The sequence below is a fragment of the Mobula hypostoma genome, chromosome 2, assembly GCF_963921235.1.
Source record: "Mobula hypostoma chromosome 2, sMobHyp1.1, whole genome shotgun sequence".
NCBI lineage: Eukaryota > Metazoa > Chordata > Chondrichthyes > Myliobatiformes > Myliobatidae > Mobula > Mobula hypostoma.
In genome coordinates this window covers 79,648,675-79,661,744 of record NC_086098.1, presented here as the reverse complement: position 1 = coordinate 79,661,744, position 13,070 = coordinate 79,648,675, and the positions used below count along the sequence as shown (strand labels likewise).

Sequence of the window (13,070 nt, the reverse complement as noted above, 5' to 3'; positions counted from 1 at the left end):
AAGCACAGCATTGGAAAAAGCTGTAGAAAGTTGTAAACTCAGCCAGCTCTAACATGGGCATTAGCTCCTCCACCACTGAGGACGTCTTCAATAGGCAATGCCCATCATGAAAGACCTTCACTGCCCAGTACAGGCACTGTTCGCATTACTACCATCTAGGAGGAGGTTCAGGAGACTGAAGACACACACTCAACATTTAGGAACATTTTCTAGCCCTCTGCCAACAGGTTTCTGAATGGACCATAAACTCATGAACACTCTCTTTGCACATCCTATTTTCGTTAGTTATTTTTAATTCATAGTTTTTTAGTGTATTGCACTGCACTTCTGCTTCAAAACAACCAATTTCGTGACATTTGCCAGTGATAGTAAACCAGATTCTGATTCTTCAATTCTTTGTGCGACTTTCCTCACTCTAACATTTATCAAAAGTACGTCACATTTGAGTCACTGAAAATCGCAATCTGCATTTCATTTGATCATCTTGCTAGGACATTTGTTTTTTACAGTATTTATTTATTTTTATTTAGAGATGCAACACAGTAACAGGCCCTTCCAGCCAAATGAGCTCGCACCACCCAGTTACACCCACATGACCAATTAACCTACTAACCCCTACATCTTTGGAATGTGGGAGGAAACCAGATCACCCAGAGGAAAACCATGTGGTCACGGAGAGAACGTACAAACTCCTTGCAGACAGCGCAATTGGGTCACTGATGCTGTTACACTTACCACTAAGCTCCTGTGCCATCTCACCACTGAATAACATCTCAGCCCGAAAACACTACTTTCATTTGCATGGACTGTCATTCTACAAAAACTGTTTCAAATTGTACAAATTTAAAAAGTCAGTAGAGTAATGGAGTAAGATGCAAACTGCTAGAGGACCTCAGAGTTCAATCATCATCCATGGAGGATAATGGACATTCAACATCTTGGGACCCAGAACATCAACTGTCCCATTTCCTCCACAGTCCTCTTATTCCCCAAATCCCAGCATCTGCGCTCTCTTGCATCTTCAGTCAGAAACATATTGTCTGTTCTTGAAGGATCGTTATTATATGCAGATAATGTCAAAGCCAAAATGTATACATCCCATTTTGTTTCCTGTAAAATTTAAACAGTATCCGAGGTTTTACTGAGGGATCTGGTCATTTTGATTGTTCAGCCTCAACGATAACTTCAGGAAATAAATGAAAATACATTAGGACAGATAAGTCCCTGGGGCCTGACAGAATATTCCCCAGGCTGCTCCACGAGGCGAGGGAAGAGATTGCTGAGCCTCTGGCTAGGATCTTTATGTTCCCATTGTCCACGGGAATGGTACCGGAGGATTGGAGGGAGGCGAATATTGTCCCCTTGTTCAAAAAAGGTCGTAGGGATAGTCTGGGTAATTATAGACCAGTGAGCCTTACGTCTGTGGTGGGAAAGCTGTTGGAAAATATTCTTAGAGATAGGATCTCTGGGCATTTAGAGAATCATGGTCTGATCAGGGACAGTTAGCATGGTTTTGTGAAGGACAGATCGTGTCTAACAACCCTGATAGAGTTCTTTGAGGTGGTGACCAGGCATATAGATGAGGGTAGTGCAGTGGACGTGATCTATATGGATTTTAGTAAGGCATTTGACAAGGTTCCACACGGTAGGCTTATTCAGAAAGTCAGAAGGCAAGGGATCCAGGGAAGTTTGGCCAGGTGGATTCAGAATTGGCTTGCCTGCGGAAGGCAGAGGGACATGGTAGAGGGAGTACATTCAGACTGGAGGATTGTGACTAGTGGTGTCCCACAAGGATCTGTTCTGGGACCTCTACTTTTCGTGATTTTTATTAACGACCTGGATGTTGGGGTAGAAGGGTGGGTTGGCAAGTTTGCAGACAACACAAAAGTTGGTGGTGTTGTAGATAGTGTAGAGGATTGTCAAAGATTGCAGAGAGACATTGATAGGATGCAGAAGTGGTCTGAGAAGTGGCAGATGGAGTTCAACCCGGAGAAGTGTGAGGTGGTACACTTTGGAAGGACAAACTCCAAGTCAGAGTACAAAGTAAATGACAGGATACTTGGTGGTGTGGAGGAGCAGAGGGATCTCGGGGTACATGTCCACAGATCCCTGAAAGTTGCCTCACAGGTAGATAGGGTAGTTAAGAAAGCTTATGGGGTGTTAGCTTTCATAAGTCGAGGGACAGCGTTTAAGAGTCGCGATGTAATGATGCAGCTCTATAAAACTCTGGTTAGGCCACAATTGGAGTACTGTGTCCAGTTCTGGTCGCCTCACTATAGGACAGATGTGGAAGCATTGGAAAGGGTACAGAGGAGATTTACCAGGATGCTGCCTGGTTTAGAGAGTATGCATTATGATCAGAGATTAAGGGAGCTAGGGCTTTACTCTTTGGAGAGAAGGAGGATGAGAGGAGACATGATAGAGGTGTACAAGATAACAAGAGGAATAGATAGAGTGGATAGCCAGTGCCTCTTCCCCAGGGCACCACTGCTCAATACAAGAGGACATGGCTTTAAGGTAAGGGGTGGGAAGTTCAAGGGAGATATTAGAGGAAGGTTTTTTACTCAGAGAGTGGTTGGTGCGTGGAATGCACTGCCTGAGTCAGTGGTGGAGGCAGATACACTAGTGAAGTTTAAGAGACTACTAGACAGGTATATGGAGGAATTTAAGGTGGGGGCTTATATGGGAGGCAGGGTGTGAGGGTCGGCACAACATTGTGGGCCGAAGGGCCTGTACTGTGCTGTACTATTCTATGTTCTATGTGCACTAAAAACTACAGTGGAAGCCAAAAACATATCAGGGAAGGGGGAAACGCGCATCACAATAAAAGCTTTAGGCAGGTTCTTTAATATCAGCAACAGACTTCACTCCTAATCAAGAATCTTGGCCACAAGTCTATATAGGCCCTGGTCAGACCCCACTTGGAGTACTGTGCTCAGTTCTGGTCACCTCACTACAGGAAGGACGTGGAAACCATAGAAAGGGTGCTGAGGAGATTTACAAGGATGTTGCCCAGATTGGGGAGCATGCCTTATAAAAACAGGTTGAGTGAAGTTGGCCTTTCCTCCTTGGAGCAACGGAGGATCAGAGGTGACCTGAGAAAGGTGTATAAGATGATGAGAGGCATTGATCGTGTGGATAGTCAGAGGCATTTTCCAGAGCTGAAATGGTTGTCACAAGAGGACACAGGTTTAAGGTGCTGGGGGAGTAAGAACAGAGGAGATGTCAGGGTTAAGTTTTTTTTACGCAGAGAGTGGTGAGTGCGTGGAATCGGCTGCCGGTAACGGTGGTGGAGGCGGATACGATAGGGTCTTTTAAGAGACTTTTGGATAGGTACATGGAGCTTAGACAAATAGAGGGCTATGGGTAAGCCCAGTAATTTCTAAGGTAGGGACATATTCGGCACAACTTTGTGGGTCGAAGGGACTGTATTGAGCTATAGGTTTTCTATGTTTCTATGTAAATCCCTTACATTAACATGCCCATCCTGATTTGTCACCAATTTTCAACTCTACTTTAGATTCAGGTCAGGTTTCAGATTCATTTATCACATATATAGAAACATACAGTGAAACATTTTGCTTGTGTTTACAACCAACACGACCTAGGGATGTGCTGGAGGCAGTCTGCAAGTGTTGCCACACATTCCAGCACCATCATACCTTGCCCACCGTGTTCTGCAGAACAAAGCAAGCAGCACCTACAAAAGCAAAAAATAAATCCCTTCTTCCCACCCTCCCACCCACCTGCTCACACATACACACAAACAGGTTTCCAAACCCAGGGCAGACCACCTCTGGGCCTTGACTTCCGAAATTCCATATTTTAAATATGATACACAAAAAATAACTACATCAAAACTGAGCAATGTCCCCCGGAAAGATATTTTACCTGTTCCCAGCTATGTCCAGCACATGAAGTTCAGTCGCTTGTGAGATCTCTGGAGGGATCCTTGTTAATCTGTTATCGCGGACACTGAAGACAGTGAGGCTGCAGCAGCCACCAATCTGTGATTGAAACCAGAGTGGTTAGAAAAGCCCCCACCACTTTTCTTGCCCCAAAGCATGAAATTCTACCTTCTTAACGTGATCCTTAATTCAGAAATGTTAACCCTCCATTTCTCATAAATAGGGACAAATTCTTGGACTGCATTCGGCAGCATGACAGCATAGAAGTTAGCATATCACTTTATAGCTGCCGCCTATAAGACTGGGGTTAAATTCCCACTGTCGTCTGTCAGGAGCTCTTCCTGTGGCTGCATGGGTCTCCCCCCAGTGCTCCTGTTTCCTCCCAAATTCAAGAGACATAGAATTAGGGTTAGTTGGCGGTAGGCACGCTATGTTGGCACCAGAAGCATGGCGACTTTTGCAGCCTGCCCAGCACAATCCCAGCTGATTTGATTTGATGCAAGCAACGCATTTCACTGTATGCTTAGATATACATGTGACAAACAAACCTAATCTTTAAAATCTTTTATCTTTAAATCAGATATCATATTACTGGAGATTCATAGAGTCATAGAACACTACAGCACAGAAACAGGCCCTTCGATCCAATAAGTCCACGCCAAGCTATTAATTTGCCCAGTCCCATTGACCTGCACCGGGCCCATAGGCTCCCATCCCCCTCACATCCAACAGTGGAGCACCTGGACACAGGCAGACATGCAAACTCCACACCATCAGCACCTGGTTCACTGGATCATCCAGCGAGCCCTGGGATTTAAAAGGCAACACAGGACCCTGTGTTTACTGGTCAATTTACACTCAGTAGTCAGTTTATTAGGTACACCTGCTCGTTAATGCGAATATCTCCCTGATCAGCCAATTATGTGTCAGCAGTTAGATATATAAAAGCATGTAGTGATGGTAAAGAGGTTCAGTTTTTGTTCAGACCAAACATCAGAATGGGGAAGAAGTGTATCCAAGTGACCATGACCATGGAATGATTGTTGGTGCCAGACAGGGTGGTTTGAGTACCTCAGAAAGTACTGATCTCTTGGGATTTTCATGCACAACAGTCTCTTGAAGTTACAGAGAATGAAGCAAAAAACAAAAAAACATTCAGTGAGCGGCTGTTCTGTGGCCAAAAACTCCTTGTGAATGAGAGAGGCGAGAGGAAAATGATCAGACTGGTTCGGGCTGACAGGTATGTGACAGTAACTCAAATAACTGTTACTGGTGTACTGAAGAGCATCTTCAACACGTCAAACCTTGAAGTGACTGGGATAGAGCAGCACAAGACCACAAGCATACACTCAGTGGCCACCAAGTTTACGTTACTCTGTTTCAGGGAACACACAATTAGGATCTCTAATCTTTTAAGAATTTTATAGATAAATTACCCATGAGCAGCCACAGAAATTTGTAATGGGATTTAATTACACATGTAGCCACTTAATGTTGTGACAAATGAAGATGCAATGTCATGCTGTGGCCTCTTTATTCATCTTTTGCACTATTTACCTAATTTAGTAATTTTTATGTCTTGCAAGACAATAAATTTCATGATATATGTAATAACAAACCTGATTCTGATAGTAAGGAACCATCATAGCTTTTGGCTTAATGTACGAGGGCATTCTCAAAAGGTGGCACCTCTAGAAGGCAGCATCTGTCGCTATGGGCCTTCACCATACAAGACATGCACGCTTCTCAAGTTTCAAGATTGTTTATTGTCTTTATTCAGTACACGAGTGTAAATGAAAACAAACTAGTTGTTACTCTGGATTCGATACAGCATAAAAGAACAAAATAAGCGAAATGAGCACAATAAAAAACAACATATAAATATAAAAACAATTCCATATAACTCGATGTATAGGTAAGTGCTACATGGACTGATTATACAGTATGTTACTCACCCCTATCATCAGGGAGAAGGTAGGGGAGCCTGTCAACCCACATTCAATGTTTTTGGAGCTGATTCTAACCCCCCCCCCACCATCAGATTTCCGAACGGTCCACGGACCCATGAACACGACCTCGCCATTCCTCGTTTGCACTATTTAATTACTTTTTTATTGTAATGGTAATTTTGCAATGTACAGCTTCCATAAAACGACAAATTTCATGACATATGTCAGTGATAATAATCCTGATTCTGATAACTGACATTTAAAAACTGATGACAATAATAAACTGCACTGCCTTGTCTGTTTGTTTTCAATCACGCCTGCGCTTTGATTACCATAGCATAGGATGGGACTGCGCTGGAGAGAGTGCGGAAGAGATTCATCAGCCTGCTGCCTACACTGGAGGGCTTTAGTTAAGGGGAGAGATTTGACAGATTGAGCTTGTGAACCCTGAAGTGAAGGAGGTAGAGGGGTGACCTGGTGGAGTTACAAAAGAGTATGAGAGGCATGAATAGAGTAGGTATTTTTCCCAAGGGCAAGGGTATCAAAAACGAGAGGGCACAGTTTTAAGATGAACAATAGATTTAAAGGGGATCTGAGGAGAAAGTTTTATCTAAAAACGTAAGAGTAGTGGAGGTAACCCAATACCTCAAGGGCACATCCCTCTCTGCCAGCAGTAGCATCGACAGGAGGCAACATTCATCATCTCCATCCTCCATCTGGGCCGTGCCATTTTCTCACAGCTACCATTGGGCAGGAGGTGCAGGTGCCTGAAGTTTCACACCATCAGGTTAAATAAAAGCTACTTTCCTCGAACCCTTCAGTTCTTGTCATTCGTTCATTAGCATAGCTAACGTTATTTAAACGAGCTGGCAGTCATCCCACCTCTCCCGGAAGTCTCCCGCAAATTGATGGTGCTACCTCCCTGAAATGAGTTTTTGCAGGGTGGGATGTCTGACACTGGTAAAATACTGCAAGTCCAGATCATTGGTTCATTGGCGAGATCGACAATGAGGAAGCTGCATGACCTCGGTAGGTGTTTGACCAGGTCCTCATGGCAGGGCATTGCCTGTTACAGCCAGCCAGGGGAGGAGATGGTGGAGACGGTGTGGAAGAGGAACAAAGGTGCAGCGGGCACGCTGGCTGCAGTCTGTGCTGGCCTCTGCTGACCAGCCCTTCTGTCGGTGCCGCTCTCCAGTGTTCACTCTCTGGCAGATAAACTGGATTGCTTTCAACTGTGGCAGACCGAGTGCAAAACAGGCTAGATTGCTTTCATCTGCGATGGACCCTGCATGAGGTGAGGAGCTACTGCATCCTTTCTCTTACGGAAACATAGCTCAAGGACAACATCCCATGCACAATCGATCTTCAGGCCTTGCCACTCAGGGACTTGTGCCAATATTATTTTGTGACTGTAGATGGTACAACAATTACTTGTGCTTGAGCGAATGCATGCACTGTGTTTTGCACCTTGCTCCCACAGGAACATTGTTTCATTTAGCTGTATACATGTGTATGGCTGAATGAAAATTAAACTTGAACAAATACTATATTTATGAGGCATTTAAACAGACGTAAAAAATAGGAAAGGCATTGAAGAATATGGACAATGTGGGCAAATGGGTACAATGTGACTGGGTAAAAGGTTGGCATGGACGTGGGGTTTGAAGGATCTGTCTCTGAGCTGTGCTCGAAACCACCTTCATCTTCATTACTTCTCTTCCACTGCTCCATCTGATTCACACGTGGATGATAGGAAAATGGAGGCTATGTGGGACGGAAGGGATAGATTGATCTTGGGGTAGGTTAAGTGGTCGGAGCAACATTGTAGGACAAAGGGCACGCTCGACATTTTAGGAGCAGCTTCTTCTACATTGCCATCAGACTTATGAATGGACAATGAACCCATGTATACTACCTATATTTTTCTTTCTTTCCCCTCTTTTTGCACTATAATTTTATATATACACACATATTATATACAGATTATATAGTGTGTGTGTGTGTGTGTGTGTGTGTGTGTGTATAATTCTATATATACACAGTGCAATACATAAAATTATTACAGTATTGTGCAAATGTTTGAAGCATATACTGTGTGTGTATATACAGAGCTAGGATGTCAAAGACTTTTGTACAGTACTTGGTAATTTGATGCATTGCACTCTTCTGCTGCTGCAAAAAAAAAACAAATTTCATGATATATGTGAGTGATAATAAACCTGATTCTGATAAGGGTTTAGAAGGGGCAGGGAGAGGGGATCATGGTTGTGAAAAGGGGAAGGGAGAGTGGAGGGAGCGGGAAGCACCGGAGAGATATTCTGTAGTGATCAATTGTTTGGAATTAAATGATCTTGCTTGGTGTCTCAAGGTTGGGTGTGTCTGCACCTGTGCCACCCCCTGCCCTTGGCACTCTCTTTCCCACCTGTCCCACACCCCTTCCGCGATGCTCCACCCTCGCCATTCCCAATATCCTTTGCTCCCACCAGATTCACAAAGTCACCCTGCACCACACGTTGGCAAATACAGTGCTGTGCAAAAGTCTGAGACACAACAGTAAGCACCTCTGCCTAACCCAGAAAGCTCACAGCTTTTGACCAACCACAGCCTGAACCCAGAACACCGACAGGCTTGCTTAACACCAAGTCTGACGAGCAACTGAAAGTCGATCATGACAAGCAATTGAAGTTTCCTGACTTCATCATACCATCATCCCTGAGGCCTGACATGAAGTCTTATATTGTACTGTACTGATGCTGCAGAACAACACAATACATGCCAGTGATATTAAACCTGATTTGATTCTGCACTGTGCTATACTGTTCTACTTTCTATGATTCCAGTTGGCTTTATTTCCTTGACAGCTCATTCTTCATTTTCCTTCCCTGAACTGAAAATCTCAGCAGTTAAGGATGGTCTTACTTCTTAGAAAAGTCTGAGACGTCACACCATCCTCTTGGCATCAACATCACCTTTCATTCCTAGTGACTCAATGCATAAGATCTTGTGAAGAAACTGGAATAAATTATAACTCATGCCTGCCAAGATCTGGCTCATTCATCAGAATTCGTTGCTAGTTCTGCTAATACAGTCCCAATGTTTATGCTTTATCCAAGAAATCAACCTTGCTCTCAGGGATTCTGGAAGAATTTGATGTTAAAGAGAGGTCACAGGAGAATGGCCAGACTGGTTCAAGCTGACAAGAAGGTGACAGTAACTCAAGTAACCACCACATTACAACAGTGCATGCAGACGAACATCTCTGAGCGCACAATATGTTGAACCTTGAAGTGGATGAGCGACAGAGGCAGAAGACCACAAACATACACTCAGTGGCCGCATTGTTGGGTACAGGAGGTACCTAATAAAGTGTCCACTGAGTGTAAAGTTCCTTGAAGTTAAGAATCCCTCAGAGGTACAAATTATTTGCATCTTAAGTTGCACCACAATTGTCAGAAACCACAGAATCTGTTTTGCATGCTCATGCCGTATCAAGCATTCACTTTTGTTAATGCATCAATGCTGCAAACAGTTCTTGGAAACCAATAAATGCGTTGCACAAAGCCAAAAACAAAACCTCAAAGCAAATAAAGATCTCAAGTTACAATTCAGCATTTCACGATGATGTGCAATCACGGATAGGCTTCTCATACTCACTGGTTTACTTTACAACTTCACTCATTTCCAAGCAGCAAAAAGAGTTTACAGGAAGTAAAAACGTGAAAAGATTAAGCTTTCATGTACTCAGACAGAACTTTCCTAACTCAGAACATTCTTCCTCTCCACCATCAGATTTCTGAATGGACAATGAACCAACCCATGAACTCCAGCTCACCATTACCTTTTGCTCTCTTTTTGTACTACTTATGCAATTTATATTTTATATATATTATTGTAATTTATACTTTTATAATATGTATTGTAATGTACTGCTGCTTCAAACCAACAAATTTCACAACATATGCCAGTGATATTAAATGCAGTTCTGAAAGTTCAGTTCTCCTCCATTCTAGATGCTGAGATACATCCTAGGAAGTATCATTAGTGATGTAGCCTGGGGTCATTGTGTGTTTCAGCTCTTTCAACAACAGACAATCTGGCCCAGGCGAGCCAGCCAGGGTTGATCAGGCCCTGGCTTTTGTCCCATGGGTCACACCTCTGGATCCACAGCCATCTGGAGGCTCGCTCAGCAGCCTCTACAACAGTTTTGATTGCTCTTTTCTTTGCAGCGCCCGTAACGCCAATGAGAGAGTAGGTTCTGCACAGCCAGCAAAACTTCTACACCCCACCTCTACAGGTTCACATCGTGCTCTCCACCCGTCTCTGGTATGGTTCTACCAGCTCCTGGTATCTGGTCTTCTTACACTCAAATGCCTCCTCAATCCAACTTCCTGAGGAACTGTTCCAACCCATCATGACCACCTGCTTCAAGGTTTGACAGAATAACCATGTCAGGCCTCGGGGATGATGATGCGATGAAGTCATGGAACTTCAATTACTTGTCAAGATTGAATTTCAGTTGCCAGTCAGATGCCGTGGCAAGCAAGCCTGTTGGTGATCTGTGCTAAGGTTGTGGCTGGTCTCCAGCTGACAAAGGCTATGGGCTTTCTGGGTTGGTGATCTGTGCTAAGGTTGTGGCTGGTCTCCAGCTGACAAAGGCTATGGGCTTTCTGGGTTGGTGGAGGTGCTAAGGTTGTGGTTGGTCTCCAGCTGACAAAGGCTATGGGCTTTCTGGGTTGGTGATCTGTGCTAAGGTTGTGGCTGGTCCCCAGCTGACAAAGGCTATGGGCTTTCTGGGTTGGTGATCTGTGCTAAGGTTGTGGCTGGTCTCCAGCTGACAAAGGCTATGGGCTTTCTGGGTTGGTGATCTGTGCTAAAGTTGTGGCTGGTCTCCAGCTGACAAAGGCTATGGGCTTTCTGGGTTGGTGATCTGTGCTAAGGTTGTGGCTGGTCTCCAGCTGACAAAGGCTATGGGCTTTCTGGGTTGGTGATCTGTGCTAAGGTTGTGGCTGGTCTCCAGCTGACAAAGGCTATGGGCTTTCTGGGTTGGTGGAGGTGCCTGCTGCTCCATTCCTGCCACCCTGGTGGTACACAATGCCTCGACAGTTGCTCGCACCTCTTCCTGAACAGGTTTGTGGCTGTCTGTGCCCTGAGCCCCATCGAAGCTGATTGAAGGGAAGCTGCCCAGCCCTGCCTAACCAGACAGCTGGTCCCTACCAGATCCCTGTGCCTCAGGTATGACTCAGGCATCTCCACTCCATCATTGGCCTTCCATTTCCTCTCTGTCCGGACCTCAATGCCTGCTGATGAGACTTTGGGGTCGCTGGAATCTCTGTACAGCAGCAATTCTCTTCTACGGGAAACCATGTACTCCTCATTCAGGCTGCTGAAAGAAAGCTGTAGTTTAATCCTCTTTCCATATAGAGGAACGCTGTTTAGGCTACAAGGGGGAACCATCTTCGAAGGTAGCCATTGATCTTTCTTTCAAGAGCCTCAACTGTTGACATGGGTACCTCTATTGCCACTGAGGGCCAGAGGATCTGGGGGAGGATGACATGCTGGTAGGTCCAGGCCATGAACTTGCAAGGCAGGCCTGACTTGTCCACACTGGTGAGCCAGACTTCTAACTTCTTGGTGGCTTTCTGGATGGCAGCCACATCTCTTAAGCTGCATTCAAAGTCCTTCCCAGGCTCTTGACTGGTTTCTCAGAGATGGCTGGGATAACAATACAGTCCAAGCAGAAATGGAAATTGTCCGTGTCTGCCTTTCTTTAACATCAGAGACCTGGATTTCTCTGGCTTAAAGCCATCTTTGCCCATGCAACGAGCCTCTCTAACCCCTGGAGGATCCATCTACTGCCCGGGGCTGGTACAGTTGTTGCTGTGAGGTCATCTATGAAGGCTCTGACTGGGGGTTGCTGCATGCCTGTCCTAGTCTACACTCCACTTCAGCTGCCTTAACCAGCATGTAAGAAGGTTACCGAGAATGTGAACTTGACCTACTTGAAATCAATACTCATCTCCTCAGCGAGAATATTACCAATCTCTGTCTTCATTGTGGGGAATCAAACAGTTGCATCAATTGTGATTTAATAATTTTCTGCACTTAAAGAACTTGGGCTTACACTTAAAGAAAAATGCACCATCCACAAATTCAGAAAGCACTAATTGAAATAATCTGTTTTAAGAATCAGCTTCATCGAGTTAAGACAATGAGCGTGCATAAGCCTACCTCTTTGGGAATGGAAATCAGTCTGTTTCTGTCCACATTAAAATTGGTCAGCTTTCGCAGCTTTCCAATGCTCCTGGGTAAACCCTGAAATAAATAAAAAGTAATTACATAACACATCTGTAGAGGACAAATGGCAGTATGGTGGTTACTGCATTCACTTTACAGCACCAGCAATCACCGATTAGGGATTGATTTCTGCCACTGCATGTAAGGAGGCTGTACATTCTCCCCGTAACGATGGGTGCTCTGGTTTCCTCCCACATGCCAAAGACATACGGGTTAGGGGTAGTGAGTTGTGGGCATGCTACGTTGGCACCAGAAATGTGGCAACACTTGCAGGCTGCCCCCAGCATGCCCTCAAACTGTTTTGGCCATTAATGCAAACATTGCACCTCACTGTACTGCATGTTTCGATGTACATATGTCAAGTAATTTCTTCTCATCTTACTTGGGTTAACTTGCAGGTGGAGTCGGTGGTGAGGAAGGCCAATGCGATATTAGCATTAATTTCAGGAGGTCTGGAATACAAGAGCAGTGATGTGATGCTGAGGCTTTATAAGGCACTGGTGAGGCCTCAGTTTGAGTATTGTGAACGGTTCTGGGCTCCTGATCCAAGAAAAGATGCACTGGCATTGGAGAGGGTTCAGAAGAGGTTCACAAGGATGATTCCGGAAATGAAAGGGTTATCATAAGAGGAACGTTTGATAGTTCTGAGTCTGTACTTGGTGAAATTTAGAAGGATGAGGGGGAATCCAATTGAAACCATTTGAATATTGAAAGGCCGAGACACAGAGTAGATGTGGAAGGGATGTTTCCCATGGTGGGGTGGGGGGGTGGTTCTGGGACAAGAGGGCACAGCCTCAGGATAGAGGGCGTCCATTTAAAACAGAGATGCAGAGAAATTTCTTTAGCCAGAGGATAGTGAATTTGTGGATTTTATTACCACAGGCAGCTGTGGAGACCAGGTCGATGAATATATTTAAGG

The 13,070-nt window shown here is 44.7% G+C and overlaps 1 protein-coding gene across 1 annotated transcript in view; it reads right to left on the bottom strand.

The window, feature by feature from the left end:
- The window catches only part of lrrc1 (leucine rich repeat containing 1), a 140,468-nt gene that overhangs the window by 14,431 nt on the left and 112,967 nt on the right, over positions 1–13,070 (bottom strand). Inside the window, exons 10-11 of the mRNA XM_063039174.1 lie at positions 12,086–12,169; positions 3,892–4,007 (exon numbers count right to left, since the gene is read on the bottom strand). Coding sequence (XP_062895244.1) covers positions 3,892–4,007; positions 12,086–12,169 — 200 coding nt within the window. The remainder of the gene's footprint in view (positions 1–3,891; positions 4,008–12,085; positions 12,170–13,070) is intronic.